Raw genomic sequence first — 27819 nt, 5'->3', positions numbered from 1 at the left:
TCCACATGGACTGCTCAGGTTTTGGGGTTAGACCTGGGGGGGTTGGGGGGTCTCAGGGGGAGAGGAGGGGGAAGCAGTGACTTCATCCCCTCTCATAAATGCTAGCCCCCACCCCATTGTCAAATTGTGAAATGACATCAGCAGTCTGGCAGGAAGTAGTAAAGATTTGGAGGTTTGACTGGCTGTCGAAATAGCAAACCTAGGAGACCAAGAGCAGATGAGCGGATAAAACAACAATCTTTAGGTGTTGCAACTAAATATCTGCTGAAATTCAAGGATGAAGTTGCACACAACTGCAAACATTACACCTATGCAATACCAGCACAATGAGGCATGGGACTATAAAGAATCTCTAGTACCTTTTTTCCCAGCTGGAACACCAGACTGGACAGAGTGTCCATGGAGGTGGATCTGAGCTCAGGAGTGGTATCCAGTGTCCTGACAATTGGGTGGATAATACGTGAAGCATAGTCAGTGAAGTCCAGGGACTCTGTTAGACGGTCCAATGTCTCCAAGGCAACCCTAACAGACACAAAACACAGGCAGCATTTTAAACAGTGGGACATGGAGACAAGAAGGACCCAAGAACTGTTAAGAGCTCCTGTAAAAAGATCGAAGAGTCTGCCAACACATTAAATGTTATACTGTACCACTGTAAAAGCTACCAGCACAACTTCCAGTTATGGTCACAATGAGTCTTGTATACTTTATATAGAACAGAAAAAGAGATATTATTGAGCAGAGCACCAGTGGATGTGACCTGACCATATATAATATTGATCACCATATAAAAAGACATAAAAGCACTATGTAGCTTGTAGCCATAGCATTTTACTAAATAGTGAAGTAATTCATTTTCTTTTATTAGTTTAATTATCTTTTATAAAGCAGAGATCAATTGTATGAGTTACTTACTTTCGGGCTTGCAGGGGCACGTCAGGGGCATCAAACAGCTTGACGATAGGAGGAAGGAGCAGGTGAAGGTAGTCATCCAGATTGGCACCAAACAGCTGAATGGCATTAAGCAGCTGAGAAGAGAGGAGAACCATACTATAAGAACATGAAAGCACACGTGTATTTATTGACGAAGGTTACTCCTGTCCTGTTAAAGATCTTGTGTAGAGTCAATTCAAGGTACAGCCTGGGCAATGGTCTGCATATGTCCTCATGATCAAATTATTAATACTAATGTAACAATTATATATATTATATACATATATTATATATTATATGAGAAATTGTGGTAAGTTAAATACAGGCACATATAATAAAACAGTTTAAATAAAAGAGTGCATTTGTGAAAAAGTGGGTCACCTTTAAATTGCTTCCTCCTAAAGAAAAACCAGCTCAGAACCCCTGACCTAAATGCTGTCCCTCGTCACAACCCCATATGACAGCTTGTAAAGAACAGACTCGGAAAGCTCCAGGCCAGTATTTGTGGTGTTGTCCTGCAAGGACATCTTCAGCCTGACCCCATACGTGCTCCTCAGAGGTCTTGCAGATAGATGCTTGATGACGTATGTAACAGCCCCCTCCCCTTCTCTCGCCCCCGTGTCTGAAGTGCATATGGCGAGACAGCAGGAAGCCGGTGGAGTTGTACCAACGCGCCTGGGGTCAGGCGCTGGGAGGCCCTGGACACAACAGCTCTCCCAAAATGATGGAAGCATGTTTTTCTTCTCTCTCCAAACTAAAAGGTAACTTGACACCATTTTCTGACCCCCAAAAGATTAAGCTTCAGACTCTGGCCAAAGTTATAGTGGTCCCAACTGTGGGCTGCTGGGTTATCTAATACAACAGCTAGATTGACTTAAGAAAGAAAAGATGTCTACATAGCTTATGATTTGCTTTTTGCGGTCTACTGTGATATAGAGTTGGAGGTAAAAAGCTGACAACCATTGGCAGTAACTGGTGAAACAAAATAGTGTGTGTAATACATGTCTATGGTGCTTTAAAACAACTTAAGCATCTAAGGTTTTGGTGAATATTGATGGTAACCGCGCTAAGAAAACAGCTGTGGCATAATTCAGATGTGGACAGTGCTTCTGGTCTTTATAAAAATGCTGTGTCTGTCAGTGATTAACCTAAAACACCCACTTTTCTCAGAGAGTAAAGTGATCCCCCCAAGTATCTCAAGATTTATGCTTTATTTGAAATACAGTAAATTGGTCTCAGATTTTATACAAATTAATGTGGCGTCCCTTCGACACCTCCTCTTACATAACACTGTAATTACTGTAGTTCTTGACAGTCATTTGCAGCCATGATGAATTTATGCTACCAGCCATGACTTGTTTATATACAGTAGCAAGCAAGTCATTATGGGCAAGTAATTCAACACCTACAATGGGGCAATATTGCAATATGTGGGCACGTGCAAACTACTGTAAATAATGGTATGGTTTAAAAGAATAGGCATAATCAGCAACATATATCATCATAACACATGCGTCATTTTGGATACAAGTTTAAGAGACAGTGAATAGTGTGGATGTATTTCATGGGACATTTTACTTCCAACGATGTTTGTCAACTTTTTATAGTTCAATTTATAGTTCGAGTAGTTCTAATAGTTCAGTTTAGGTTTATGTTGGGCAGACGTATCCTTTTAAAAACGATACTAATAGTTTTGCTCGTTGGCCAAGACAGACTGACAAGACAGATGGTGAATACACCAACCTAGATATTAAAAAGTGTCAGTGCAAGTGTTTGAGTTCTTTCATTTCTATTTAAAGGTTCAAGATGGATCACCCTGCAGGGTAATACAGACAAATATACAAGGCCACAACACTCAGTTCAAACTCCAGAAAGGGGCTTGCTAACTGGTACTCTCAAGAGCATTAGATGAACGATGGCCTAAATAACAGATTGCCAACACTAAAACGTAAAAACAGACTAAACATACATAGAGCATCTACAACCACCACGATTAATCAAGGCCACCCAACAATGGCTTCTGTACACAAGCTGATCACCCACATCATATATCAAAATGTCAAAACATGCCCGTGCTTTATGAATTTCTGGGATTTTGTATACAATATATCCACTGCCTTTAATATTTACCAGATGGTCAGGGCCATCTGGATATTTCCATGTGTGTTTGGTAATTATATGTTGTCGATTATTAGGGAATACTGACCTTGATAGTAACGCTGCGGCCAGTGCTGTTGTCATGCATGAAGACCCTGAGCATGTGTGGGATGAGCTGAGGCAGGTAGAGTTTGAACTCTCCTCCGAGCGCCACCACGATCTGCTCTATCAGGAGGATGATGGTGTTCTGCATGGGGTTGTTGGGCGTCCAGTATTCCTACAAAATGAACACAGAATTAAGGAGAAATTATTCATATTACATTTGTTTATTGTTGTTAGATTAAAACTGATCAAGAAACATCTCTCCTCTTGATGCTGCTTTTGGTGGTGTGGGGTTGCAGACTTTAAATTTTAAATTAAAATGTGTTAAATACAAACAAGGCAATCTTTCTTTCTTTGTGTGACGAATGCAACAAACCAACATACGGTTTGTTGCATTAAGTGTAACCTCTGTCTTCATGAACCCAGTGAACTAAACAGGGGGAATATCTCATTTAATTTGCAGAAGTGACCATTAAACTTCAACATTAAATGTGACCTAAATACATGTCCAACAGTCCAAGTTAAGAGTATAAACTTTCATTATTCTTTAGGTTGATTCGAAACACTTGACCTAACTCTCCTGTTTTTAAAATAATGGCCAGGGGAACTGGGTCATACATGTTTCCATCAATAATCGGAGTGTGGATAGATTTACACTGAAATAACATCATTTTCACGTGCAAGGATTAGCATGCGAAAAGTAGTATGGCAAAAAACGGGGACAATTTCCTGTCACGGAGCAGTGACATCACGTCTCTGTGCATCTCGTGACATCATTTAGCAAAGTGTGTACATTTCACTTAATAGCAGTCTGTCCGGGGGCTTCGAAAGTCACGCAATCCGTCAATCAGTTGGTGGGCCTCAGCTGTGAGATCTGGTGAGGTGTTTTTGTCCTGGGGTCCGCGGCAGCCCTCTGACTTCCTGCTCTGCTGCTAACTAAGAGAGAGAGAAAAAGTGTGGGGCAAGCAAGCGTTCCAAATGGGTATTCCAGCCCCTTCATCTGGATGCAGGACCCGAGCTGAAGCTGAGAATGAATAGATTCTTTGTTTTCACTCGCCGTTTATTAACTCGACGGGACCCGACGAGCCACAGTCCGGTTCTCTCGATTCTCGCCTCTCCGGTTACTGCCACGTGCACTAGTGTCAGAACCAGCCTCACCTTCAGATACAGAGCTGGTAATGCGAGATTTCAGTCCTTCACATGTGATTATGTGCAAGGTAAAGGGAAGACTATGGTAACTGATTTAGCATTCTGGGTCATGTCTTCAAACTTAAAATAAATACAGTTAGAAGGCAAAGAAGGGTAGTAAATTGAAATAATCAGGCTACAGGTAAAATCAATGACCCCAGAGACTGTAACTTAGGAACTAATGTAACCGCCAATGTTTATGCAGGTAACTTATTATTTAAAATTTTGGCAAGTAAAAAATGGACTGGCGTTGTTTCACTGATTAGCAGTCTGCTTTATAAATTGCACTGCTCCTAATGGACTTCTGAATATGTTGATACTGGCCCAAAAAGTCTGATTAGTTGTGTATTCTTTTTGGTTTCCATTCACATGTAGTTTAGTTTTCATCAATGTCTTTCACTTACTGTTGATTTAAATAAAATGAGTGTTCCTGTACAAAGTTTGTTGAAAAGCTGATGTAGAACACAGTTACTCACTCTGATTAGTGTGAAGATGTCATCCATGTAAGGTCTGATGTGGATTTTTACAAAGCACACCACCATGCCCATCTGCTGGAACAGGAACTGCAGACAAAACCAAATAATGTTGATTAGACAAACAAATTTGAATGCCCAGTGGAAAATGTTCAAAGACTATTGCTTTGCCTCAGTCTGCACTCTTTCATGGGATTTGCTGTTAGCACGCTATCGAACTAACCAAATTTCTACTTGTGATGTCACAATCCAGGGAAAATTGAAACAAAGGGTTTTGTGAGTGGTCAGATGGAAAGGAACTTGTAAACAGGACTAGTAAATAAACATGAATGCAGCTAAATACGAAGGAACAATCTTATACCACGGTTAAAAGCTCAAAAAAGTAAATTTTGCATGGAAAAATACAGTGAATAGGAGATCATGTTTTAGACTTTACTGATCAACAAAGGAAATTATCTGGACACAGTAGCTCACACATCACAATATACTGGCATAACAAAGAGCAAAAATATAAATGGTAATAATAAATTATAAATAAGTAGCAAAAATAGCAAGAGACTGGTGGCAAATAAGGCATAATAATATAAATGTATATGTACAAGTAAAAATAAAATATAGAAATATAGTAACACAAATATATCTCAGGTATATACAAGATGTCAAAATGTCAAAGATTATAAAATTCACTACACTGCTACAGAACACTGCAAATGCTTTAGATTAGTGAAAATTCTACTGTTTATTGAATCAATTTAGACTAATATAAAAGTGGTTAGGAATATTGTAAGGCCAAACCCCAAATAGGATCTGGAGAAAGTCTTGGACTCACCTCTCGGATGCTGGCGTCACACACTCGGATGACGTTGAGGAAAGTGGGCATGACCTGAGGAAGAAACTGCACACACTTGAGCCCCAGAGACTTGAAGATGAACGTGACGGCCTGGACCACCATAGTGTGATGGTTGGACAGAGAGGGGTCCCGCAGGATACGCATCAGAGTGACAATGGCCACAGCCGGGTAGAACTCATCCAGAGGGAGGTTACCCATGTTCACAAGCATCTCACTGGTGCTGTAATCCGCTGTGGGGGGGGGGCAGAGGAGAATTTGAAAAACAAGTCCTAGATCTATAAAAATTTTTTTGTTTTCTGCATACTAGAATAAAATCTGGTTAGTCACTGACGATGTGCACAAAGAAATGATCAAATTAAACAATAATTTGGCTTGGCAATGAGTTCACTACCATTATTAATATTTCCTTGCCAAAAAAAATTGCTATAAAATAAACCTTATGAAAATGTTTTAGAAGCTACTTGAGGCTAGAATAATGAATCATTTTTATTTCCTTAGAGCACATGTTGAGGATCTGTGGACTGGAGATACCTGAGTAGTAATAATTCAGTACCTTCTTGTAATTCTGTGGACTGGAGATGATACAAAAACGTTCAGTAAATTTTTTCTTTTTTTTTCCTGAATAGGCCAAATTAGACCACCATTAAAGCTTTTTAAAGCATTAAGTCATTTAAAAAGTTAGGGTCAATATATGTAAGTATTGTAAGTTAATGTTGACAATTTGTTCCTTAACACCTACTTTGGATACTGACAGGCCATTCCTGTATTATTTTAGCATTTAGGTTTGTGCGTCCCACCTTCCAGTGCTTATTATGAGACTTAAAAATATACCTTGAAAAAGTCATCCATTCAGCCTTGTGCTTCTGTAAATCATGACAAGCCATATGTCTCTTACATGTGAGTTGGAATACATTGCAGTTATTTATGACATTAAAACTTCACCTTAACAGAAAAGTCTCCGCTGGTTAGCACACATGCTTGGCCCTATACAAATAATCACAGACTTGTTGCTGCTGGCTACCCTTTTCACTCAGCTCCCAAACAGTAAATGTATTTTTTAAATAAAATGAAGCTTGATTGCAGTAATTGCTAGCTATGTCTTATGTCTTTGTTAAAATGCCAGTACCAACAGAGGAAAAGAATAGTGTTTGCCAGAAAGAACCAAATACTGTTATGTTATGTGCTCATTCATCTGGGGAGGACTATACTTTAGTTACAATGTCTGCCTGTTGTGCAGAAGTCAGAACAAGAACCATTCCAAGGCAAAAACTAAAATACATCATTAGATGAGATAATGGTGAAATGCTATTCCATTTTCCAAAACATTGTACTTTGTAATGAGGATTATTTGTATTGCATGACACGGGTCTGGGTTAGGCATTAGAGGTGAGGCGATTGCTGGCACAAGTAGAAACCGTTATTTCAGCACATTTCTTTCTTGTGCATTAATAATCCGATGTAATAATATACAGCATATCATCTATGAAAAACACTTTAAACTAAGGACTTTGTACTGAGGTCTCACTGAAAACATTGTTTTAGTCGTGTAAACTGTAGCTTAAACTGGGGTTCCCAAAATGGAGCTGAAACACTGAGCTGTGAGGTGAAAAAAGTGTAACTATAATACTTCTTATTTTATTTTAATTTAGAACACGGCATCACCTGAGTTCAAAACAGGAAGCACGCTGAAGCAACAACATTAAAAGCTTTTTAAGTAGGTATATCATTCACAGTTTAGGTGCAGGTAACTACACCTCTGACATGACTTCTTTGTAAGTATCATTGCACCAAACTGGGAAAGGTGCCTAGAAAAGCAAATTAAGGTAAAGACCTGGCAGTCAAACCAAAAACCATATATTTTGTAACACACGTGCCTATGGTAAATAAACCAAGTGAATTATACTACACTTCAAGACTAAGGTCCAAGATAGACTACCATCTCCATAAAAATACAACTTAAAAACAGACTTCTGAATACATTACTGACAGTCATGAAGGGGCAAGCGGGGTAAGTCAATTCTTTTGCAGAGCTACCGAGTTTTACAAGCGTTCTGAAGACAGACGTCTGGTATTCAGCTTTTCACAGGCCTGCTGAGAGGGTACAGTTTCACCCGCTCCAATTGTCCTCTCCCTGAAGCCACAACAGACTGGCACTGGGCCCGCTGGGTAAGACGGTAGCTTTGCACTTTATAACCATTGCCTCCGCATTTGATTAACGGTGTGATAGATAATGCCGGGGAGGTATTCTGACAGCCAAATACAAGGCAGCAGTACAGCTAAGCACTGTGGTAATTTCGCCTTTGTTTTGGAAAAAGTGAATGGTGGAAGTTCAACTCAGGTGAAAAGACAGGGTTAGCCAATGGCCCCACACATAACAGAGCTATTCAGGCTGCAGACAGTGGCCATGGGAAAAGTGTGAATGTATCATGAGATATACAACCTCCACTTCTGGTCACGGGCCATTGAACTCAGAGAAAACTGCTAAAACTATTACCACAATGTCTCGGTTGCATTCCCACACAATAGGGATATGGTTTTTATTCACTTAAACTCAGAAAGCACCCTTGAATTATAAAATTTCAGCAGTTAAGCTTTACCTTTTCATCAAGCTAACTATATTGTACCATGATTGGTTTGTTGGTTACAGTTGTGAAATAGGAAATGCTTTCAAAGTTTAAAGGTGCACAGTGTACCTTTCCAGGTAGAGGGTCCACTCACTACTTGTCTCTGTGGAGATATTAATACTTTGGTTTAAACTGTCCAGAGTATGGTACTGAACTAATCTGTTTTGCATATATTCAGCTACAGGTGTTTAAGTGCTCAAAATATCTGAAAAAACATCCATCTCCATAACCTGTAATTTAGCTTGCAAGTCTCCATGGAGATTCATACATTTATGGCCATACTGTGGAACATTCTAGGCACATCTTAAGCAGGTGACAGATCTTCTACCAAAGAAGTTAACACAGAGCAGTTTTAAGTTTTTACTTCAGTTTATAAAGTTGTGTGTATTTTAAGGAGTTTCTAGCCTGATCAATTCAATACATTTAGGGGAACAGGGTGAAGCTGAAATAAACCCAAAGCAAAACCTGAATAAATGCCAAGACATAAAAGACGTTATTGGCATTAAGAGCAACCTTCCTCTGGTGCATTTGAAATAAAATCTATATAAAGTAACTACAAATCCTATCAAAATAAAGCCACTAAAGCTGTATTTTGCCTTTGGTGGTTATAATAATTTGTGTTATGTACTCCAGAGCTGATAGTGTGAAATCTCAGGCAGGATTAAGACTAAGCCAAATAAGCCATTTTTAAAATTGAAAAAGCTAATACCGCAGTGTTGTTTTGCTATCAAAGATAAGTTAGACTAAAACCACTAAGTGTCCACTAAGTGTGTCCACACTGTTCTGTAGCAAGCTTACTTAACAATGATGATTACTGTGACATCCTTTTACACTTTCCTTCAGGATCAATAAAGTCTCTTTCTATCTAAATACAGCCTAACGTGTTTTGTTCAAGCTCATTTTTCATCACAATTTTTCACAAAAATTAAAAAAAATTGGGTCATGAGGGATATGGAATTTAAGGCTTAAATTCCATATCCCTTTTTCGATCAAAATGAATCACCAAAAATAACCCTTGGAACACGAAAACTTGTTCCTGGCCTGCTCTGGGCAAGTATACCACCAAACCAACCATCCATAAACTTAGTTGGGAAGTTTGTGAGTGTTTGACTTGAACCCAAAGTGTTGCCTTCCAGGTGATGAGGAAAGACTTACCAGAATCCTGACTGGATTTAGACTCGGAAAGACTAACGGCAGAAGCATCTCGGGACTGGTCAATCATGCCAATGTTGACCTTATGTTTGTAGGGGTCCAGAGCACCAAGGAGGCCCAGCACGCGGATGGCCTGATGAGGAAACAGGAGCAAACAATTACAATACAGCACAGATATTTGCTTCAATAGCCTGTGCCAATATGTACTCGATAATAAGAATGTACTGCATTAGCAGTGGAAAAAACACTGAACTTGTTTAGTTGTAGGACCCATTTTTATTTTCAATTAAATATTAACGCCTACACTTACTACATAAATCTATGCATCAACCCGGCATACAGTGCACGTTAACAATTAAAATGCAGCCAATAATACAGAGGAAAACCCTCTCTAGACTGCTGTTCCATCTTAACAGAAGTGCAAATATAGGATATAGGAAGAAAGCAATGGTTAGGGTTCTTTTTGTGGCATTAATTTACACTCCTTGTCAACTTTTACTATTAATATGACAAGATTTTAGCTGCTATTTGTCTAATTTGTAGTAGAAAAATACAATTCAGATGTGGTTAAAATGAAAGAATAGAGAAAAACAGGCAATGTATAGTTTAACTTGTTATGTAAGTAAATATCTTTTTAGCAGAAAATATTAGAAGACTAAAAGGAAGTGACATCGAGTAAAAGGTTTAACCAGACTTACTGCAGAGCTATAACTTTGTAATAAGCCTTCAGGGGGTTCAAATGTACAGATTTTTATGGTATGGGATTGTCTGCAAGTGGTCAGAGCCAAAAACTTCCTAACAAGTAACAGCACTGCTCTCTTTAAATATTGTAGCAGACAGGGAAAGCCCATTATCACTTACGTCACAAACATACCACTTCAGAAAGAGTTCCACAACAATATGGGAAAAGTGCATTGTGGTCGTGCAGTTACAGGCAACAGTATTCTCAAATAGTAGTATGTAATGATATGGTGGGGGCTGTTACTATACCTCTCTGCGGATGCCCTGGTTCTGTTCAGTTTTAAGGAAGTTGAGCAGAACTTCCAGAAGTGAGGGGTACTTGCGGTAGGGCTCTACCACATAGCCTGTGCTGGCTACCTGCTGGCCCAGAGTCCACAGTGCCACCTGGAGGAGAGACACGAGACTGTAAATTTTCCAGTAAATGCCATTCTAGGATCCTATTCCAGGTTTCACTAAAAAACAGGTAGCAGAAGATCACATTCTTCACCTGTCTCTTGGCAAGTGAGGAGGAATCCTGGAGCATATCCATTATGATGGGAAACAGCTCATCCATCCACTTCCGCATTTCTAGACCGCTCACCTGAAGAAAGTGCCAAGACCAATTTTTACATTGGATCACAATAATATTTGCATAACAGTCTGAGAGACTGAACCATAACCACACTGTCATAGTGATTAAACTGAACACTGCAATAATACGAATAGAAATATGGTGTTGACTTTTTTTATTTGAACATAAAAGGCTAAATAATTACTGTTATTGACCTATGACATTAAAAGCTGCCCTTTAGCCTGCAACTGCCTTCACAAGTCGGTGGGGTCTATGTAGAAATCTCCTGCATTCTACTTGCTCTCTACTCCACTTATCTTATTTGTCCAGTGAGTTTTCTGAACAGGATAAAATATTCTTCTAAAATATAAAACAATAATAAATGCATGTTTTAAACTGGGACAAAAAAAGGTTTACCTGAGCCAGTTCGCCAATAGTGGCAAGGACACTTATGACCACACCAGGATTTGGATCTGGGTCTTTCAGTTTCAAAATAAGAGCCTGTACGATTCAAAACAGAAAAAGTCAGATGACAGTGTACAGCAGAGAAGATGCATGAAAATGTATGTATTTGTCAAACCTTTAAGATGGGTTCCATATAGGGGCGTATAAGGCGAGGAGCATTTGACACCAGGTGACCAAGCATCCTTGCACTCTGCTCTTTGTTTCTACCAACACCACTGTGTTCCAGCTCTGTCAAAATCTGAATTTAAAAAAACACGTCAAAGATTTGAATGCATGTGAAACAAATTTACAATGATCAGTACACCATAAAACTGCATGAGATACTGGCAGATGCCTGTAAGCCTGATAGGTCTTTGCTACCCTCTGGTGGACACTAGTTGTGTTATCCAATATATGGTTTTGAAATGTGACAGGACCATTTTGTTTAGAATGTCATAATGAAATCAATCAAAAATAACCAAACATCACTTACTTGTCAAACCTGTGAACATACCGTGATATGGGAAAAAAATTACATAAATATTGTGCAAAATTACAAAGTACCTGTATAAGCATCTTGCGTAGAAATGGCATGACAAACGCAGGGTTCATGCTGCTGAGGCGTCCAATGGTGCAAATAGCCAGTTCTCTGATCTCAAACACTTCGTCATTCAGTGCCACAAACAGGGCCTGCAAGTTCTCCGCCTGAGCAAGGTGTGCATCGAATCGCTCATCCAGCGAAGCCAGGACACAATAACGGATATCAGGATCTAGAGAAACAACTCAAGTGTTAAACCAATGTATAAGAGCATGAAAAAAAATGTGTGTGTAATACTTGTGGTGTTACCTGGGTCTGTAATGCCAACAACCAGCAGTTTACTGAGCACATCTGCCACCACCTGGACAGCGGTCTGACTGACAACATGTCCACTGATGAGGTGAATGGAAGGGGTGAGGAGGCGGGAGCAGGTCCGTGCAGCTTCCATCCTGATCTCCTTATGCTCACTGTTTAGGAAGTGGTCAGCACAATGTCGGACAAACTGTGTCAAGGAGTGTCCTGTCAAAAAAGGCAGATTTGAAACATGATTATTTGAAGGACCTATGTAATACAAAATGTAAGCCATGTTAGAATGTGCCTGGAGTTGTGTTTTCTTTCATTCACATGTTTGAGTAATCCCGGTTTATTAGTCTGTCTACATGTTCAAAGCACAAAATGCTCTGTTCCACCTGATGTCATGAAGTGGAAAGTTTTCAAGTTAACAGCTCCTTTTACCTTTAGTTCAGACTAGCAATTCCAGGGCTGAAATCATCCAAATGATTCTAGTGAAGGTGTATGGAGTTTACAAACATACTGGAGCATTACCTGTATTACTACATGATATCACAAGATGGAGTGTTTTCTGTTTGAGAGGAGAACTCCTAAACCTAAATATTCCGGGTTTGTGTGTTAAACAAGTGTAAATGAAACAAAACACATCTTCAGGTATATTTTTGATGCAGAAAAAGCATTATAACAGTTCAGAAAATAGCTCAATATGGGCCCTTTAAAAAAAACAGAGTCAAAAAGAAAATAAAGTATGGCAACTATGATTCAATGCTAGGTTTAACGGAACTTACCCTCAAATTCAAAGCTACCAAGAGTACGCAGGGCTAGAGTTATGCTGCCCACATCACTGGCCTCAGGTATGTTGGTGAGACTTGGGGAGGCCAGCTGGTATGCCAGGCCTTTGGGCATGCCAGGGTGACGCAAAGGTTTGTGCATCAGGACTAGAGACAGCATCTTCAGCAAACCATCCTGGATGTCTTTCTTCAACTGAGGGATCTGACGGCTCAGGTCATATAGCACTGCAGTGAGGGCAGGGCTGGGCAAAGAGATAAGTTAGTACAACTTTTATGTTCTAGCACCAAATCTAAGCATGAGCAATACAATGTACGTTTAATACAAAAAGTTTAAAAAGTTGTACGTTCCCATTTACCTCAGACCTACAGCTAGCATTGGCTCCAGCAGCTCCTTGATTTCCGGTTGTATACTGGGTCCCATGGCTCTGGACAGCATGCTAATGCAAGTGAAAACTGTGGCATCTACCTGCATAGTTTTCTGCCTCCTGTTCACAAAAACAAGGAATCACGACTGGATAGATTTAATCATTTTCAACAATAGAATCATTTCTGTACTGACTTGTGAGCAAAGTCTTTAGGAGGCAGTGCCGCCTTGATGATCTCCAGAATCTTGGACAGATAAGGCTGGATATCTGCCCTCACAGCCACTACCAGAAGTCCCAGGGCCTGAAATGCAGCAGTGCGTTCCTTCTCCTTCTTAAGACAGCCCAGCAGGTAGCCCATAGTGTCTGACAGGTACTGGTCTGCACAATCATAATATGTGATACAATGAAATACACTCTTCTACTATATCTGTATTACAAGTTTTACACTGACACATCAAACATTAAAGCTTACCAGTGAAAGTGTGTGGTTGAAAGGCAGCTAGGCGTGGGAGCAGATTAAGAATTGTCATCTGGATCAGAGGGTTTTTACTGGTTCTGTACTTGAGCACCCATCGACACACCTGGAAGAATCAAATCAAGTTTTTTTTTTGCTGCGTAGAGATCAAGGCAGTAAGATTTCGAAATATTATTAATCTGTGCAGAATTATTGACCTATGGACCTCAGTGACTCTAGTCTGTATCTAAATAATTTAATAATAATAATAATAATTTAAATAAAATAATGATAAGAAACAAGTGCATCAGAAGTTAGTTTTTTTAGTTAGATTTTTTGCTGTGCACTATACCTGATCAAACCTCTCCTCCATGAGCTCTCTGCAGTATCGGCTCTCCACCAGGGAACTCTTGGCCGGGGCTGGTGTGGCTCCAAAGCTCAGAAAGCCCTGAGGAGTGCTGTACCCCAGAAGACCCAGCAGGGCGTTGGACTGCTGAGGCTGCACTGACTGGAAACTGGTGAAAGGTGTAATGTGGCGAGGCTTCGTCCCAAAACCCATCAGCTCTTTGCAGTACTTATCATGAACAAGCTGCTGTTGAGTGATTTCTTCCATCTCTTCCCTCATGCGCTGTTAAATGTTCCATGGAGCAAGTAAAATGACAAGAAAAGAATAATAAATAAATACATTATGTTTTTAGGGCTGTCCTATTAATATATAACATTTTCTTAGATTAGTCATATATCAAGGTTGTAAAACAGTAAATATCCAATTTAAAATCCAACTTAAAATGTATTGATATGACTACTTGATTATGAAAAAAATATCACTATTATTTGGCCAAAACTGAAATCATAATTTTACAGTAAGTATACACATCAACAATTTCTTAGTAATGCTTCTTATTATTAAGAAACTGTTTTTGAATTAAGACACTACAGAGAGGCAAGCAAAATGTTTTGAGAAGCATAACACGCACCAATATTGTTTTATCAATTACACGCTTGTTAAAGCAGTAACTGTAATAATGATATGATGATGATGAAAATATAAACTTCACAGCTCAGTGCATTGTAAAAGTGATGCAAGCAACCGAGCCTTACCTCTCCCTCCATACTGCTAATGCGGACAAGCTCATTGAGAATTAGAAGAGCTCCATGGACCCTATCATCACGGTTCATCCCTTTCTCTTTGGCCAATGTTTCATCAAAACCCTTCTCCGCCTCTTCAAATGTTTGCTATGGAAGAGAAAAAACAGATATGCATCACATTTATGAAGTAAAAGGCATACACTTGGATATATTACATTGGTGACATACTTTATACCACTGTGGTTTCTGCATCTCCTTGGTCTCCCTCTGAGTGGTGAGGATGAGACAGGCTCTGAGTGCAGACACAGCCCCCTCTCGGATGGCCTGTTTCTGGTCCCACACTGCGTAGAAGATGTTGTCAAAGAACGGCTGCACTTGTTGAAAAAAGAAGGTGGGAGCGCTCACAGCCAGTTCTCTCAACACCAACACCTGTAAAGAAAGGTATGTTCAAATAACACCTCCAATGATTTACCTGTCAACAGACAAAGTTACATTTCAAAAAAACAATTCTATATTATAAAGATGGATATGTCAAAAACTACACATATAGAGAGTATTAGCTGCTAAAATAAAACATATTTAGATCACCATGTTACCTTTTATTGTTTTGAAAATGCTATATTTGCTGAAACCATTGTATTACAATTAAATGAAAGTTTCACTTTTGTTTTTGGCAAAAGTCACCACTCCCTTTACTTCAGAGCGCTATCACAACACAGTCAGGTGTGCATCCCTCAAATGAAACCACTGCACACTCCATCAGGTTTGTGAAGTTGTAGCGTACTGTATATAATGTATTATGAACATAGGTGTCATAGGCTTACGGGCTGAGCTTTGGACAAGATTGTACAGTTACCCATAAGGAGTGTTTGAATAGGGTCTGGGAAGGAATATCACAAAAATCATCAACATGCTTGGATGACATAAAAACCTCTTCAGGCATGTTTTAATGAGGGAACGTTATGTGATAGGAAGCTCCAAAAAGTCAATTTTGCATAATACCTCCACTTTCTAGTCATTATCTGAGTTCTGAAGTTTTATTATAATATTATATTATTGAAATTGTTCTGTTATGCATGAAGTATTGTTTAAAAAATGTTTGAATGTATAATTCTCCTGTTTTTGTGTTTTTGTGTACGTATTTTCTACCAATGTTCGGCAACTTTGGTTATGATTATCTGTAGGTCCAGCATTGTAGTGTTTTTGATGCTAGCCTTATAATGTGGTGGTTGTAGCAAACCACACAGCTCTTGAGATGGCGTCGGTTAGTCTCCGGTGTGTGGATTTGCAACTTGTACTTGCTGTTGTTTGCCTTGTGTTTTTCTGACTGTTGTAGACGTGTTGTAATGTTGTATTTTTTCTGCTCTGCAGTTTCACCTTCTTAAGCATCATTAAACCTGCTTAAAGACAATGACGTCTGTAGAGTCGTTGATGTGAGAGAAGTGTTATCGCCATAGTTACCGTTACGTAGGGTGACCAAACGTCCGTTTTTCCCCGGACATGTCCGTATTTTATGTCCTGTCCGGGGCGTCCGGGGTTTTTTTTTATAAAGTGATGCAAATGTCTGGGTTTTCAGTACCGTTCATTGGGGGCATTAAACTGAGCGTCTCTGTGACTCAGAAGGAGACACAAACAGTCGGTCAGTCTGCAACATACCGAAGCACAAAAGCGCATTTAACAATGACTTGTACAAGAAATTCTCCGTTTTCCGTCCTGGTCGGGACAAGTGAGAGGCCATGTGCACAGGTTGCGAGTGAGTACAGTGTTCCCTTGTTTATCGCGGGGGTTACGTTCTAAAAATAACCCTCGATAGGTGAAATCCACGAAGTAGACAACTTTATATTTTACAATTATTCTATCTGTGTTAAGTCTGTAAAACCCCTCAGCACACACTTTATACACTTTTCTCAGACAGGACAGGTGCAACCCTTTTTACTTCCTTCTTAAAACTTGTTGCTGCTGTCGTCCTTGTGTTATTTTCCTCCTTCCTTATGTAACAAACTGAAGATTCATTTATTCCGTAATGTAGCCCAACAGCGCAGAGTCCTGCACGGGTCCATTTTTGGAGACCCCCAGTACAACACCGCACCCGCGCAGTACAGGACCGCACCTGCCCATTAACCCGAGATTATATTAAATGTTTGCGCTGCCTACGCCACGGACTGAACCAAGACTAAACCAGGACTAACCCAGGACTGATTCCAGGACTGAAGAGGAGGACTAATCCACGACTGAACTAGGACTAAACCAGGACTAAACCAATACTAAACCAGAACTGAAACAGGATTCACCGTCAGAACGGGCTTGGAGGTGACCACAGGAGAAAGGACCGGCTCAGCTCCGCACCTCACGGAGTTAAACGCGGCAGTTGCCCGATCGCGCTTTGCGGACAAACTGCTCGGCGTTTTCTCTCTTAAGTCCAAGATTAGTCCTGGTTTAGACCTGGTTTAGTCCTGACCCACCCGTGTGTAATTATTACCCGCCTGTAATACGCAATACGCGTTCATACACTGTAAAAAATTGCAAAGGTGTCCGGGTTTTCACCCTACCGTTACGGCACAGGGAAACGGCGGCATCCACCGGAGATTCTGCGGTCATGTCCCTGCTACTACTAGAGTGAATCTAGTCAGGCTGACCACCACTACGCCTCAAGCATCACGGCATACAGCGGTGTCCCAGCACTCGTCACCTAGTCAACGCAGCCGTAAGTTGGCATCCTACAAAACCCGGTCTGAGGTTGGATCCACAAGTTCTGCTGCAGCCAGGGCAAGAGCAAAAGCTGAAGCAGCAAAGGCTCCTCTAAATTTTGCAGAAAAAGAAATTATCTTAAAACTAGAAAAAGCTAAACTTGAAGCATCTATTGAGCTATTACAACAGGAAAAAGATTTAGCTTCAGCCATAGCAGAAGCAGATTAGAGCAGGGGTGTCAAACTCATTTTGGTCCGGGGGCCGTATCCAACCTACTTTGATCCCAAAGGGGCCGGATCCAAAAACTCATGGCATATAAACCCCAAAAATAACAATAAGTTCAAATATTTGTGCAGAGAAACGCAAATCTATTACAAAAATCTTTTTTAATTGATGAACTCTTTCTTATTATAATATTATAATATTATGAACAACCTGAAACTTTAAGAAAAATTCAATTTCAACACAATGTTTTAACATGAACTTGTATGCAAATAGGAATAAGTCAGTTTTTCTTGGGAAATCCTGCACTCGGCTTCACTTTTCTCATTTTGGACATTTTGCTGATGAGGGTGTCACGGTCAACAGTCAAAACAATCGTCCTTTAAGAGCGTTTGGAAAGAGACAAGTCTTCATTTGTGCTGCTCTGGTGGGAGGGGCCACGCACAGAGGCTTTGGAGATGCTGCCATGCTAAGCAATGCAGAAAATTACCAATATTTTAATAGAAAATATAATTAAAATATTTTAGTAGAAAATCACCCAAGGGCCACATTAAAGGTCTTAGAGGGCCGGATCTGGCCCCCGGGCCTTATGTTTGACACCTGTGCATTAGAGGCTGCCGCCGCCTCTCAGTTTGATGTGATCCGTCTCCTTCCGAAACAGACGAGCGCACAAAACAATATGTTATCACCCAGGCTACATTTCTGAACAGTGAAAGAAGTCACATGTTACAAAACAATGACACTAAAATGCAGCTCAAACTGGAGCCTACTAGCAATGAATTATTACACTTCCAGTGGAGAAAACAACAACACCTATTTAACTTCACCTGCTTCTTTTCCAAATCCTAATTACTCCCTGCACGTTCCAGCTAGCGCCATCTCTCGCCCAGTTAAACCTGACAATACCCACTGGGCCCACAAGGGGTCAGCATCCACACATAACTGTCCTTCCCAGGAGCCTAGGGAGGGTAATGTAAGTGACTTTATCAGATGCTTTCCTCGCAGGGAAATAGTTGCAACAGGGCTTCTCCAGTTTAATGATAAACCTCAAAACTTCAGAGTATGGAAACGTTCTTTCAATAATGCAGTTAGAGGGTTAGATTTGACAGCTTGTGAAGATATGGACTTAATGTTAAAATGGCTTGGCAAAGAATCTGCTGAGCATGCTGAGCAAATCAGAGCCATACTCATTAACAATCCTGATGCAGGTCTTGAGATGATTTGGGACAGACTCAAACAATGTTACGGCTCAGCTGAAGTAATCGAGGATGCACTTTTCAAAAGAGTGGACTCGTTTCCAAGAATCACATCCAAGGACTATGTCAAGCTCAGAAAGTTTAGCGACTTGCTGATGGAAATGCAGTGTGCTAAAGCTGAAGGAGACCTCCCTGGCCTCTCCTTTCTAGACACGCCTAAAGGTGTAAATCCAATCATCCAGAAGCTCCCATTTAATTTGCAGGAGAAATGGATAACATTTGGAGCAAACTACAAATGTAAAAACCATGTCACTTATCCACCATTCAGTGTTTTTGTGGACTTTATCACACAAGAAGCTAATGCTAGAAATGACCCTAGCTTTCAGTTCACCTCACATGCTGATGCTCTGCCCAAACCAGACAAACCTCCATGGAGAGCAAACAGACAAAAAGAAATATCAGTGCACAAAGTCATGGATACAAAAGAGCAGATAGCGAGAAACTCTGCCCACTCCACAAAAAAGCCCATCCTCTAACAAAATGCAGGACCTTTCGCATGAAGACACTTGATGAGAGAAAAACGTTTCTAAAAAAAATAATATCTGCTTCAAATGCTGTGCCTCATCCAAACACATTGCAAAGGACTGTAAGGTCAATCTCCAGTGTTCTGAGTGTGGCAATGAAAAACACTGTGCTGCACTTCACCCTGGCCCAGCTCCATGGCAGACAGAACCAGAGCCTACAGCCAATCCCCCAGCAGAGCACGGCGGGGAGCAAAACGACGCACAGCCTGATGAGATAACCTCCAAGTGCACTCAGGTTTGTGGTCAAAGTGGGGCAGGTAGATCATGCTCTAAAATTTGTCTTGTGAAGGTTTATCCTGCAGGTCATTCAGAAAAGGCAGTACAACTGTATGCCATTCATGATGAACAAAGTAACAGATCATTAGTCCGTCCAGAGTTTTTTGAACTGTTTAATGACTGTGGTCCTAGCTCTCCTTATTCACTAAGAACATGTGCAGGTGTTAAAGCGACTATGGGTAGGAGAGCTACTGGCTATGTAGTGGAAGCTCTAGATGGTACTGTCCAAATCCCACTGCCCAGCCTAATTGAATGCGAAAACATTCCAAATGATAGAGATGAGATTCCCACTCCTAGTGCAGCCATGCATCACAGTCACCTTAAGTCTATTGCTCATCTCATCCCGGATCTGGACTCTAACTCTCAAATACTAATGGCTCCTTGGACGGGACATAGTAAGAGTTCACAAAGTCCGCAAGCAGATAAGTGGCCCTCACAATGCACCCTAGGCACAAAAATTGGACCTTGGATGGGTCATAATAGGAAATGTGTGTCTTGGTGATGTCCTTAAAACATTGGCAGTCAAAACTCTCTTTACCAATGCAACAGAGAAAGGCCGCCCCACAATGTTCGAGCCATGCCCAAATGTGTACAATGTAAAAGAAAAGAATTGTGACATTCAAATCCCTTACCATTTCAGCACCCAGCTCAATGATTGTACCACATGTGAAACTGACCACTTAGGATGTAATGTGTTCATACAAACCAGACTTGATAACTACATCTCACCCTCCATTCAGGACAAAGCATTTCTGAAAATAATGGAGGAAGGACTTACAAAAGACAAAGATGGCAATTGGACAGCTCCTTTGCCATTCAAATCACAGTGACAGATATTACCAAACAACAGGCCACAAGCACTGAACCGCTTAATGTCACTTGTCCGCAACTTTGAAAGAAAAGAGGAAATGAAGGAACATTTCATGAGCTTTATGGAAAAAATATTTAAAAAACGGACATGCAGAAATAGCCCCCCCTTTGAAAGATGGAGAAGAATGTTGGTATTTGCAGTTGTTTGGCGTGTACCACCCAAGAAAACCCAAGCAGATCGGGGTAGTCTTTGACAGCAGTGCCAAGTATGAAGGCACATCCTTAAATGACATGTTGTTAACAGGGCCAGACCTTAACAACTCACTGCTTGGAGTCCTCATGCGCTTCAGAAAAGAAGCAGTTGCATTTACTGCAGACATTGAGCAAATGTTTTTTTGTTTCAGCGTCCGAGAGCAAGATAGGAATTACTTGCGCTTCTTGTGGTTCCGTGACAATGACCTTTCCAAAGACATTGCAGAGTACCAGATGACTGTTCACGTCTTCGGAAACAGTCCTTCTCTTGCAGTTGCCATTTATGGCTTACATCAGTCAGTCTTGCACTGTGAGTGCGATCCAGATGTCGAGCAGTTTGTCACACGTGACTTTTATGTAGATGATGGGCTCAAATCCCTGCCTACTGTCGAAAAGGCTGTGTCTCTTTTGCAAAGAACCCGCGACACACTTTCAAAATCAAACCTAAGACTACACAAAATCGCAGCGAACAAAAAGGAAGTTTTGGAAGCTTTCCCGGCCCAAAACCATGCAAAAGATCTTAAAGAGTTAGATTTTGAATCTGATTCTGTCCCCATGCAACGTAGTCTCGGCCTTCTCTGGGACATTAAAAAAGACTGCTTCACCTTTAAGACATCTAACGAAACTAAGCGCTTCACTAGGCGAGGTGTTTTATCAACTATAAACAGCCTTTATGATCCACTAGGCTTTGTAGCACCAGTCACTATATAGGGAAAGTCAATTCTGCACGAACTCACAGTTGAGAATGGAGATTGGGATACTCCATTGCCCCCAGAAATGGAAGAAACCTGGACACTTTGGAAAGACTCGCTTAAAGAACTGTCAAAACTGTTGATCCCTACAGTGTACACAGACATTTCACCTTCCACTGCTGTAAAGAAAGAACTCTGCGTTTTCTCTGACGCGTCCACTAAAGCTATAGTAGCAGTAGCCTATCTTAGAGTTACAGACACAGTAGGAAATTGTCAAGTTGGCTTTGTGATGGGTAAAGCAAAGTTAGCTCCACGCCCCGATCAGACCATCCCAAGATTAGAATTTAGTGCTGCTGTGTTAGCAGTAGAGCTTGCAGATTTAATCTCAGACAAACTAGACATTGGGCTAGATCACACCATGTTCTACACAGACAGTAAAGTCGTTTTAGGATATATCTATAATGAGACACGTAGATTTTATGTCTATATTAGCAACCATGTAAACAGAATTCGCAGGTCATCTCAGCCCAATCAGTGGCATTATGTCGCCAACAGTCATAACCCCGCAGACCACGCTACTCGTTTTGTCCCCGCTTACCAGCTGCCCTTAAGTAACTGGCTCACTGGTCCAGACATTCTGTTTCAAAGTCAAAACTGTTCCACCTACACATTTGACCTTGTCGAGCCTGGCACTGACGCAGAAGTCAGACCACAGGTATTCACACTCAAAACTACTACTTGCTCCAAACAACTTGGCTCTCAAAGATTCGCAAAGTTCTCTTCATGGAAATCACTCTCCCGTGCACTTGCTCACTTACTGCACATAATTCACAACCTTCGTTCATCCTCACTCAAGCCAAAACAGTGCTATGGTTGGCACTACTGTGAAACAGGACTCACTGTAGCTGAATTTAATCAAGCACAAGATGTTGTGATTCATGCAGTGCAGCAGGATGTATATGCAGATGAAATAAAGTGCATTCAAAAACAAGAAAAACTTCCTAAAGCCAGTCCTTTAAAGAACCTCGACCCCTGTTTGGATGAAAATGGACTCTTGCGAGTAGGTGGTCGCATGGCTAACTCAAATCTGAACCAAAACCAAAAGAACCCTCTCATCATTCCTGGTCACCATCACGTTGCAGCACTTCTCATAAGGCACTACCACGAACAAACTCATCACCAAGGTCGCCTGTTCACAGAAGGAGCCGTTCGTGCTGCAGGCTGGTGGATTGTCGGCGGCAAAAGAAAGGTTAGTGCAATCATCTTCAACTGTACAACTTGCAAAAGACTTCGTGCCCCTCTCAACACACAGAAAATGTCTGACCTCCCACCAGACTGTCTCTACAGACCCTCCATTCCCAAATGTGGGCATAGACGTTTTCAGCCCACGGTTTGTGTCTTCGAAAAGAACCAGGGGACATGTTATTCAAAATAAAAGATGGGCTGTGATTTTCACATGTTTAAGTGTAAGAGCAGTTCACATAGAAGTGATTGAGTCCCTTGACACATCTAGTTTCATTAATGCACTCAGAAGGTTTTTAGCTATTAGAGGACCTGTCAAAACCACTCAGTCTGATAGAGGCACAAACTTTGTCAGTGCATGTACAGAACTCAAAATCCCCTCAAACATGGACAATACAGCCATACAAACCTACTTGAAAGATGTACGTGGACTTTTAATCCGCCTCATGCTTCACATTTCGGTGGATCGTGGAAAAGGATGATCGGTCTTGCACGGAAAATATTGGATAGTATGTTTTTCCAGCTCAAGAATACAAAACTCACTCATGACGTTCTTGTCACCTTTATGTCAGAGGTGTCAGCCATTATAAACGCTAGGCCCCTCATTCCCATTTCCATGGACCCTAGTGACCCTCTCATTCTTACACCAGCAACTCTGCTCACACAAAAGTTGTCCCCACTTCAAGCGCCAGCAGGCAACTTTTCAGCGTCAAACCTCTATAAGCATCAGTGGCGGCAAGTTCAACACCTGTCAAACACATTCTGGGACAAGTGGAAGAAAGAATTCTTGCCCACACTTCAACCACGCCGCAAGTGGCAATCCAACCAACCAAACATGACTCCAGAGAGTACTATAGTGCTCAAGGACAGTCAAATACCCAGAAACCAATGGCCTCTTGGACTCATAACTCAGGTGTTTCCTTCTAAAGATGGTAAAGTTCAGACAGTAGAGGTTAAGGTTACCAAATCAGATGGTACAAAGGTTTTCACTGGACCAATCTCAGAGATTGTTGTTTTAGTTCCTTCTTAAGTGTTAATGGCGTTTAATCACGCCAGGCGGGGAGTGTTCTGTTATGCATGAAGTATTGTTTAAAAAATGTTTGAATGTATAATTCTCCTGTTTTTGTGTTTCTTGGATTTCGCTTGTATATGGTGCCATCTGGTGGACACTTTTAGAACTGCACCCAGAGCACGTGTTTGATCAAAACTTTATTGAACGCAAGTAACAGTTGTAAACATCAGACATGGCAGCCCGCTGTTGCCTTTTTTTTTTTTGAGTCCGCAGTTTCTGTGTTTTCTACCAATGTTCAGCAACTTTGGTTATGATTATTTGTAGGTCCAGCATTGTAGTGTTTTTGATGCTAGCCTTATAATGTGGTGGTTGTACGCAAACCACGCAGCTCTTGAGATGGCGTCGGTTAGCCTCCGGTGTGCGGATTTGCAACTTGTACTTGCTGTTGTTTGCCTTGTTTTTCTGACTGTTGTAGACGTGTTGTAATGTTGTATTTTTTCTGCTCTGCAGTTTGACCTTCTTAAGCATTATTAAACCTGCTTAAAGACAATGACGTCTGTATAGTCGTTGATGTGTTATCTCCATAGTTACCGTTACAGCACAGAAATGTAATCTGTTTTCTTTCTGATTGTGGTAAAGAAAATTATGAAAAAAAAAAAAAGGAAAACTAATGTGGCAAGAAAAAAATAAAAAATTTAAAGAGTTATTTTAGAATTCTTTGTACTTTGTTATTACTAACAGTTATTCTTTAAATCCATTGATTGTCACATGTCACAGGTATTGTATTGTACTGTATGCAAATGAAGCCAGTGAGCAGAATCAAAACATGACAGGGCACTCTTAGCAGGGATGTAACGATATCCAAATCTCTCAGTACAATATACTTACTTTCTTACATACTTATACTTACTTTCATAATATACAGCTCACGGTACAATATTTATTGCAATACTTTGTGGAGGCTAACAAAATTGTGAATATGTTACTTTTTTTTAATGCCTTGACAACACTGACAAGACTTTGGTTCAGTCATAATCCAAAGAATTAAGATTTAAAAGTGCTTAAAACAGTTATTTCTTTATCATCATCTGTAGTTCACTGTATTTTTTTAGTTATATTGCTGGACTATAACTATTCATTTAAGCAGAGAGACTTGTAATTCGATATACTGTGAATGGGCCACAATATTACTGTTACATTATTGTTACAACCCTACTCTTTAGTAATACAACTATTTGAAGCGTAACAAAATCTAATTATGATTATCAGTCTAATGTACCATTTCAACAAAGTCCTTATCTTAGGACACACAGTCCAAAGTCATGTTGATACCACAACAAATAATTGAGTTACTTACAGCAGCATGGCGCCTGCCCTCATTCCTGTCTGCTCCCAGCCACTCCAGAGCCCTCTTCACTTCAAACTCCACATACTCCGCAGTGAAGGTGTCCCCTGCCATAGACAAGTGCCCCATGGCTTTAGAGGCCATCTCCATCACCACAGGGTCACTAGAGGGCAGCAGGTTACGCAGGTAGTTGGCAAAGCGGCTGATCCTGGTGGCATTGCCTCCCTCAACTCCGATTAAGCTCACTGTAAAAACAACATATTTTATATTTACACAGACTGGATTGGAAAAAAATCAACTATTACTTGTTAAGTGCTGCATAGAAATGTTCTGACTGTTCAACTGAAATTGGTTATATTTGGGAAGATCCAGATTAATACATGTAGTGCTTCAAGTCAATCTGGGACGGCTCTTGTTAAAATACTTTGGAAATGGGTGAAGAGCAGAGACTTCAAGCTGACTGGGCAAAGCAACAAATAGTGCCTGCCTACTGCAGTTTGTTTGCACTAAGCACATCTCTTTGCTATTCACCTTATTCCGCCCCACCCACTTATGTCTTTAAATGCTCTTAAACCGTGCCGTTTTATGGTACTTCCAGTTAAACAGGGATTCCATTTATGTCAATTGGTGAATTTGAAAAAGGTTTTGTAGATTAAATGTGACTTACAGTAGGTTAATTTTTGTAAAATGTTCAATGTCCATATGCACCAGCAAGTCAAGTCTTATTTGCTGTTAGGATCGGCAGCGCCATAAGGTGAATATACTGTAATATATTCAAGCAGTAGCCACAGCCTATATTGGCAGGTCAGCCATGCTTCATTGTATCCTCGTTATTATAGGGGCTTGCCTTAGTGCTCTGCCAAACTTAAACAATGGTACAATAAAGAACTACACACCAGTGCACCAAGCTTACCAATTGCAAGAATCCCTCCTTTCTTCTCATTGACATCAGAGCTGGAGACCAGCTCAAAGATGTGATGATTCAACTCATCATAGAAGGTAGTGGCTTCATCTTGACTCAGCTAGAAAAGAAAACCCCAATTAATAATGTATATTACATTATATATATGATATAGTGTAGTCTCTGCATTTTAAATGTGATAACAAATGTAGGTCTATAACACTCATTTACATTTTCTCACACTTCCTTACAACAGGGTGCAGCCTAGGATTCCAAAGCTTTGTTATGTTGTGTAAAGTCCAAACAAGCCCAGTGCCCGTGCATGGCTGACAGTACCTCTCTGAGCTCCGTGGTCACATAATGTTGCAGGTCTTTGGCAGATTTGGCCCTGGTGTCTTCATTCCGACTCTTCAGTCCGCTGACAAACTGCTGCAGCACAGTGGCTGTGCCCGACATGATCACCATCTGGATAGCCTTGTCTGTACATATAAACAACACTCAGTGATAAAAACCCTCGTAAAGCACGAAACAACTAAACTTGAGAGTGATGTTCTGACTGTGCAGCTCGCTACAGAAGCTAACATTTAAACGCAGCAAAAAGAATTCATAAAGACTTGGCATTATATCATACTAAAGACTATTAAACATGTGACTGGTCATTTGACAATCAATGCAAATAATGTCGATGAAGTTTAAAAGGATGTGACACTGAATGACATGAGTATAACATGCTTGTTATTTAGCTAAAGCTAAAAAGTGCAGTCATAAGGATAAATATAATGGCCAAAACGGACAACCTACCTGTTTACCCGCTTATGCAATTAGTTATTATGTAGGTGACGATGAACAGACCAAGTTGTCATTGTACTAAGAGTTTACTATAATGTAATAGAAGCAGAACAAATACACAGCCGAGCTGAGCTAAGCTAAGCTAGCTGTTTCTGGGAGGATGGGCTGTTCTTCCTCTGCGCTCTGTGCTTCAGCAGTGAGAACAATACTGACATCTTGTGGACATGGTCCATTCCTACAGTTCACTAACTGCTAGCAAGGAAAACTGTTTTCTTCTTACATTATGTCTTATATATAATTATATTATTATATATTATCTCTTCTTATATATTATATTATCATCATCTTATATTTCTTCTTCTTATGTATAAGGTATTTGGTGGGCCTAGTTTATAGTTGGCATTTTTTTCACTGACAAAACACGTCTGTCTATTGCAATATCATTTGTTATGATGAACTTTTTTTATTGTTTGTTATTGAAGGCCAGTACAAAATGTGGGTCTTCATAATAAATGAGAGCTGTTTTGACCAGTAAAGTTAATATTTACTTTAGGGTGCTCTATTAAGCCAATGTTATAAACATCTAAAAGTATCGTCTATGTTTAATTAGACATGCAGCCTACGTGGGTCAGTGGCCTTTAAGTAGCCTGTTAGTATAAGGCTAGTATAGGCGATATACGGGCATACACTGATGCACTCCAGTCACACTATTAGACTTTAAATGACAGAAAGTTGTTCTGTAATAAAAAATATCCCTTTAATATCCCAGGTCATACAATTTAGATCAGGGGTGTCCAAACTTTTATTAAATGAGGGCCACATTTTAAGGCTTGAAACAGTGGTATCACGAGCTGTGATGTGAGGTAAAATGGCTTACTTTTGTAGTAGAAAGTTCTGCCTGTGATCAGTTGGGCCAGTTCAGCAGAGGGGACAACAAAAAATGGTCTATTGGCCACATTTGGCTCTTGGACCATAGTTTGAATGGACACTCCTGGTCTAGGCTCATTCACTTCTCTTGCCTTTGTGTAGCTGTGTGCTCATAGTCAACTGATTCTTTCCCAAAGTGAAATAAAATCTGCAGAGGTTTATGTGGAAAATGGGCTGAGGTGACACCAGTCACATATAAAA

The 27819-nt window shown here is 40.4% G+C and overlaps 1 protein-coding gene across 2 annotated transcripts in view; it reads right to left on the bottom strand.

The window, feature by feature from the left end:
* Positions 1–26860, bottom strand: part of mtor (mechanistic target of rapamycin kinase) — an 89902-nt gene extending 63042 nt beyond the window's left edge. For both annotated transcript variants that reach the window (XM_055165535.1, XM_055165536.1), the window contains exons 1-23: positions 26704–26860; positions 26239–26381; positions 25915–26023; positions 25014–25246; positions 14911–15111; positions 14695–14829; positions 13946–14221; positions 13612–13720; positions 13334–13517; positions 13131–13259; positions 12772–13016; positions 12002–12211; positions 11719–11924; positions 11291–11413; positions 11128–11211; positions 10648–10740; positions 10410–10544; positions 9423–9552; positions 5623–5873; positions 4797–4883; positions 3140–3307; positions 916–1028; positions 360–522 (exon numbers count right to left, since the gene is read on the bottom strand). In XM_055165535.1, the coding sequence (XP_055021510.1) occupies positions 360–522; positions 916–1028; positions 3140–3307; positions 4797–4883; positions 5623–5873; positions 9423–9552; positions 10410–10544; positions 10648–10740; positions 11128–11211; positions 11291–11413; positions 11719–11924; positions 12002–12211; positions 12772–13016; positions 13131–13259; positions 13334–13517; positions 13612–13720; positions 13946–14221; positions 14695–14829; positions 14911–15111; positions 25014–25246; positions 25915–26023; positions 26239–26367 (3513 nt within the window). In that variant the 5' untranslated portion in view covers positions 26368–26381; positions 26704–26860. The remainder of the gene's footprint in view (positions 1–359; positions 523–915; positions 1029–3139; positions 3308–4796; positions 4884–5622; positions 5874–9422; positions 9553–10409; positions 10545–10647; positions 10741–11127; positions 11212–11290; positions 11414–11718; positions 11925–12001; positions 12212–12771; positions 13017–13130; positions 13260–13333; positions 13518–13611; positions 13721–13945; positions 14222–14694; positions 14830–14910; positions 15112–25013; positions 25247–25914; positions 26024–26238; positions 26382–26703) is intronic.
* Between the last annotated feature and the right edge of the window lie 959 nt (positions 26861–27819).

This window comes from Boleophthalmus pectinirostris, unplaced genomic scaffold, assembly GCF_026225935.1.
Source record: "Boleophthalmus pectinirostris isolate CB_2022bp ecotype Guang Dong unplaced genomic scaffold, ASM2622593v1 HiC_scaffold_8, whole genome shotgun sequence".
In the NCBI taxonomy this organism is placed as follows: Eukaryota; Metazoa; Chordata; class Actinopteri; order Gobiiformes; family Gobiidae; genus Boleophthalmus; species Boleophthalmus pectinirostris.
The sequence above is the reverse complement of the archived record's forward strand: the minus strand, read 5'-3'. Positions and strand labels throughout refer to the sequence as shown.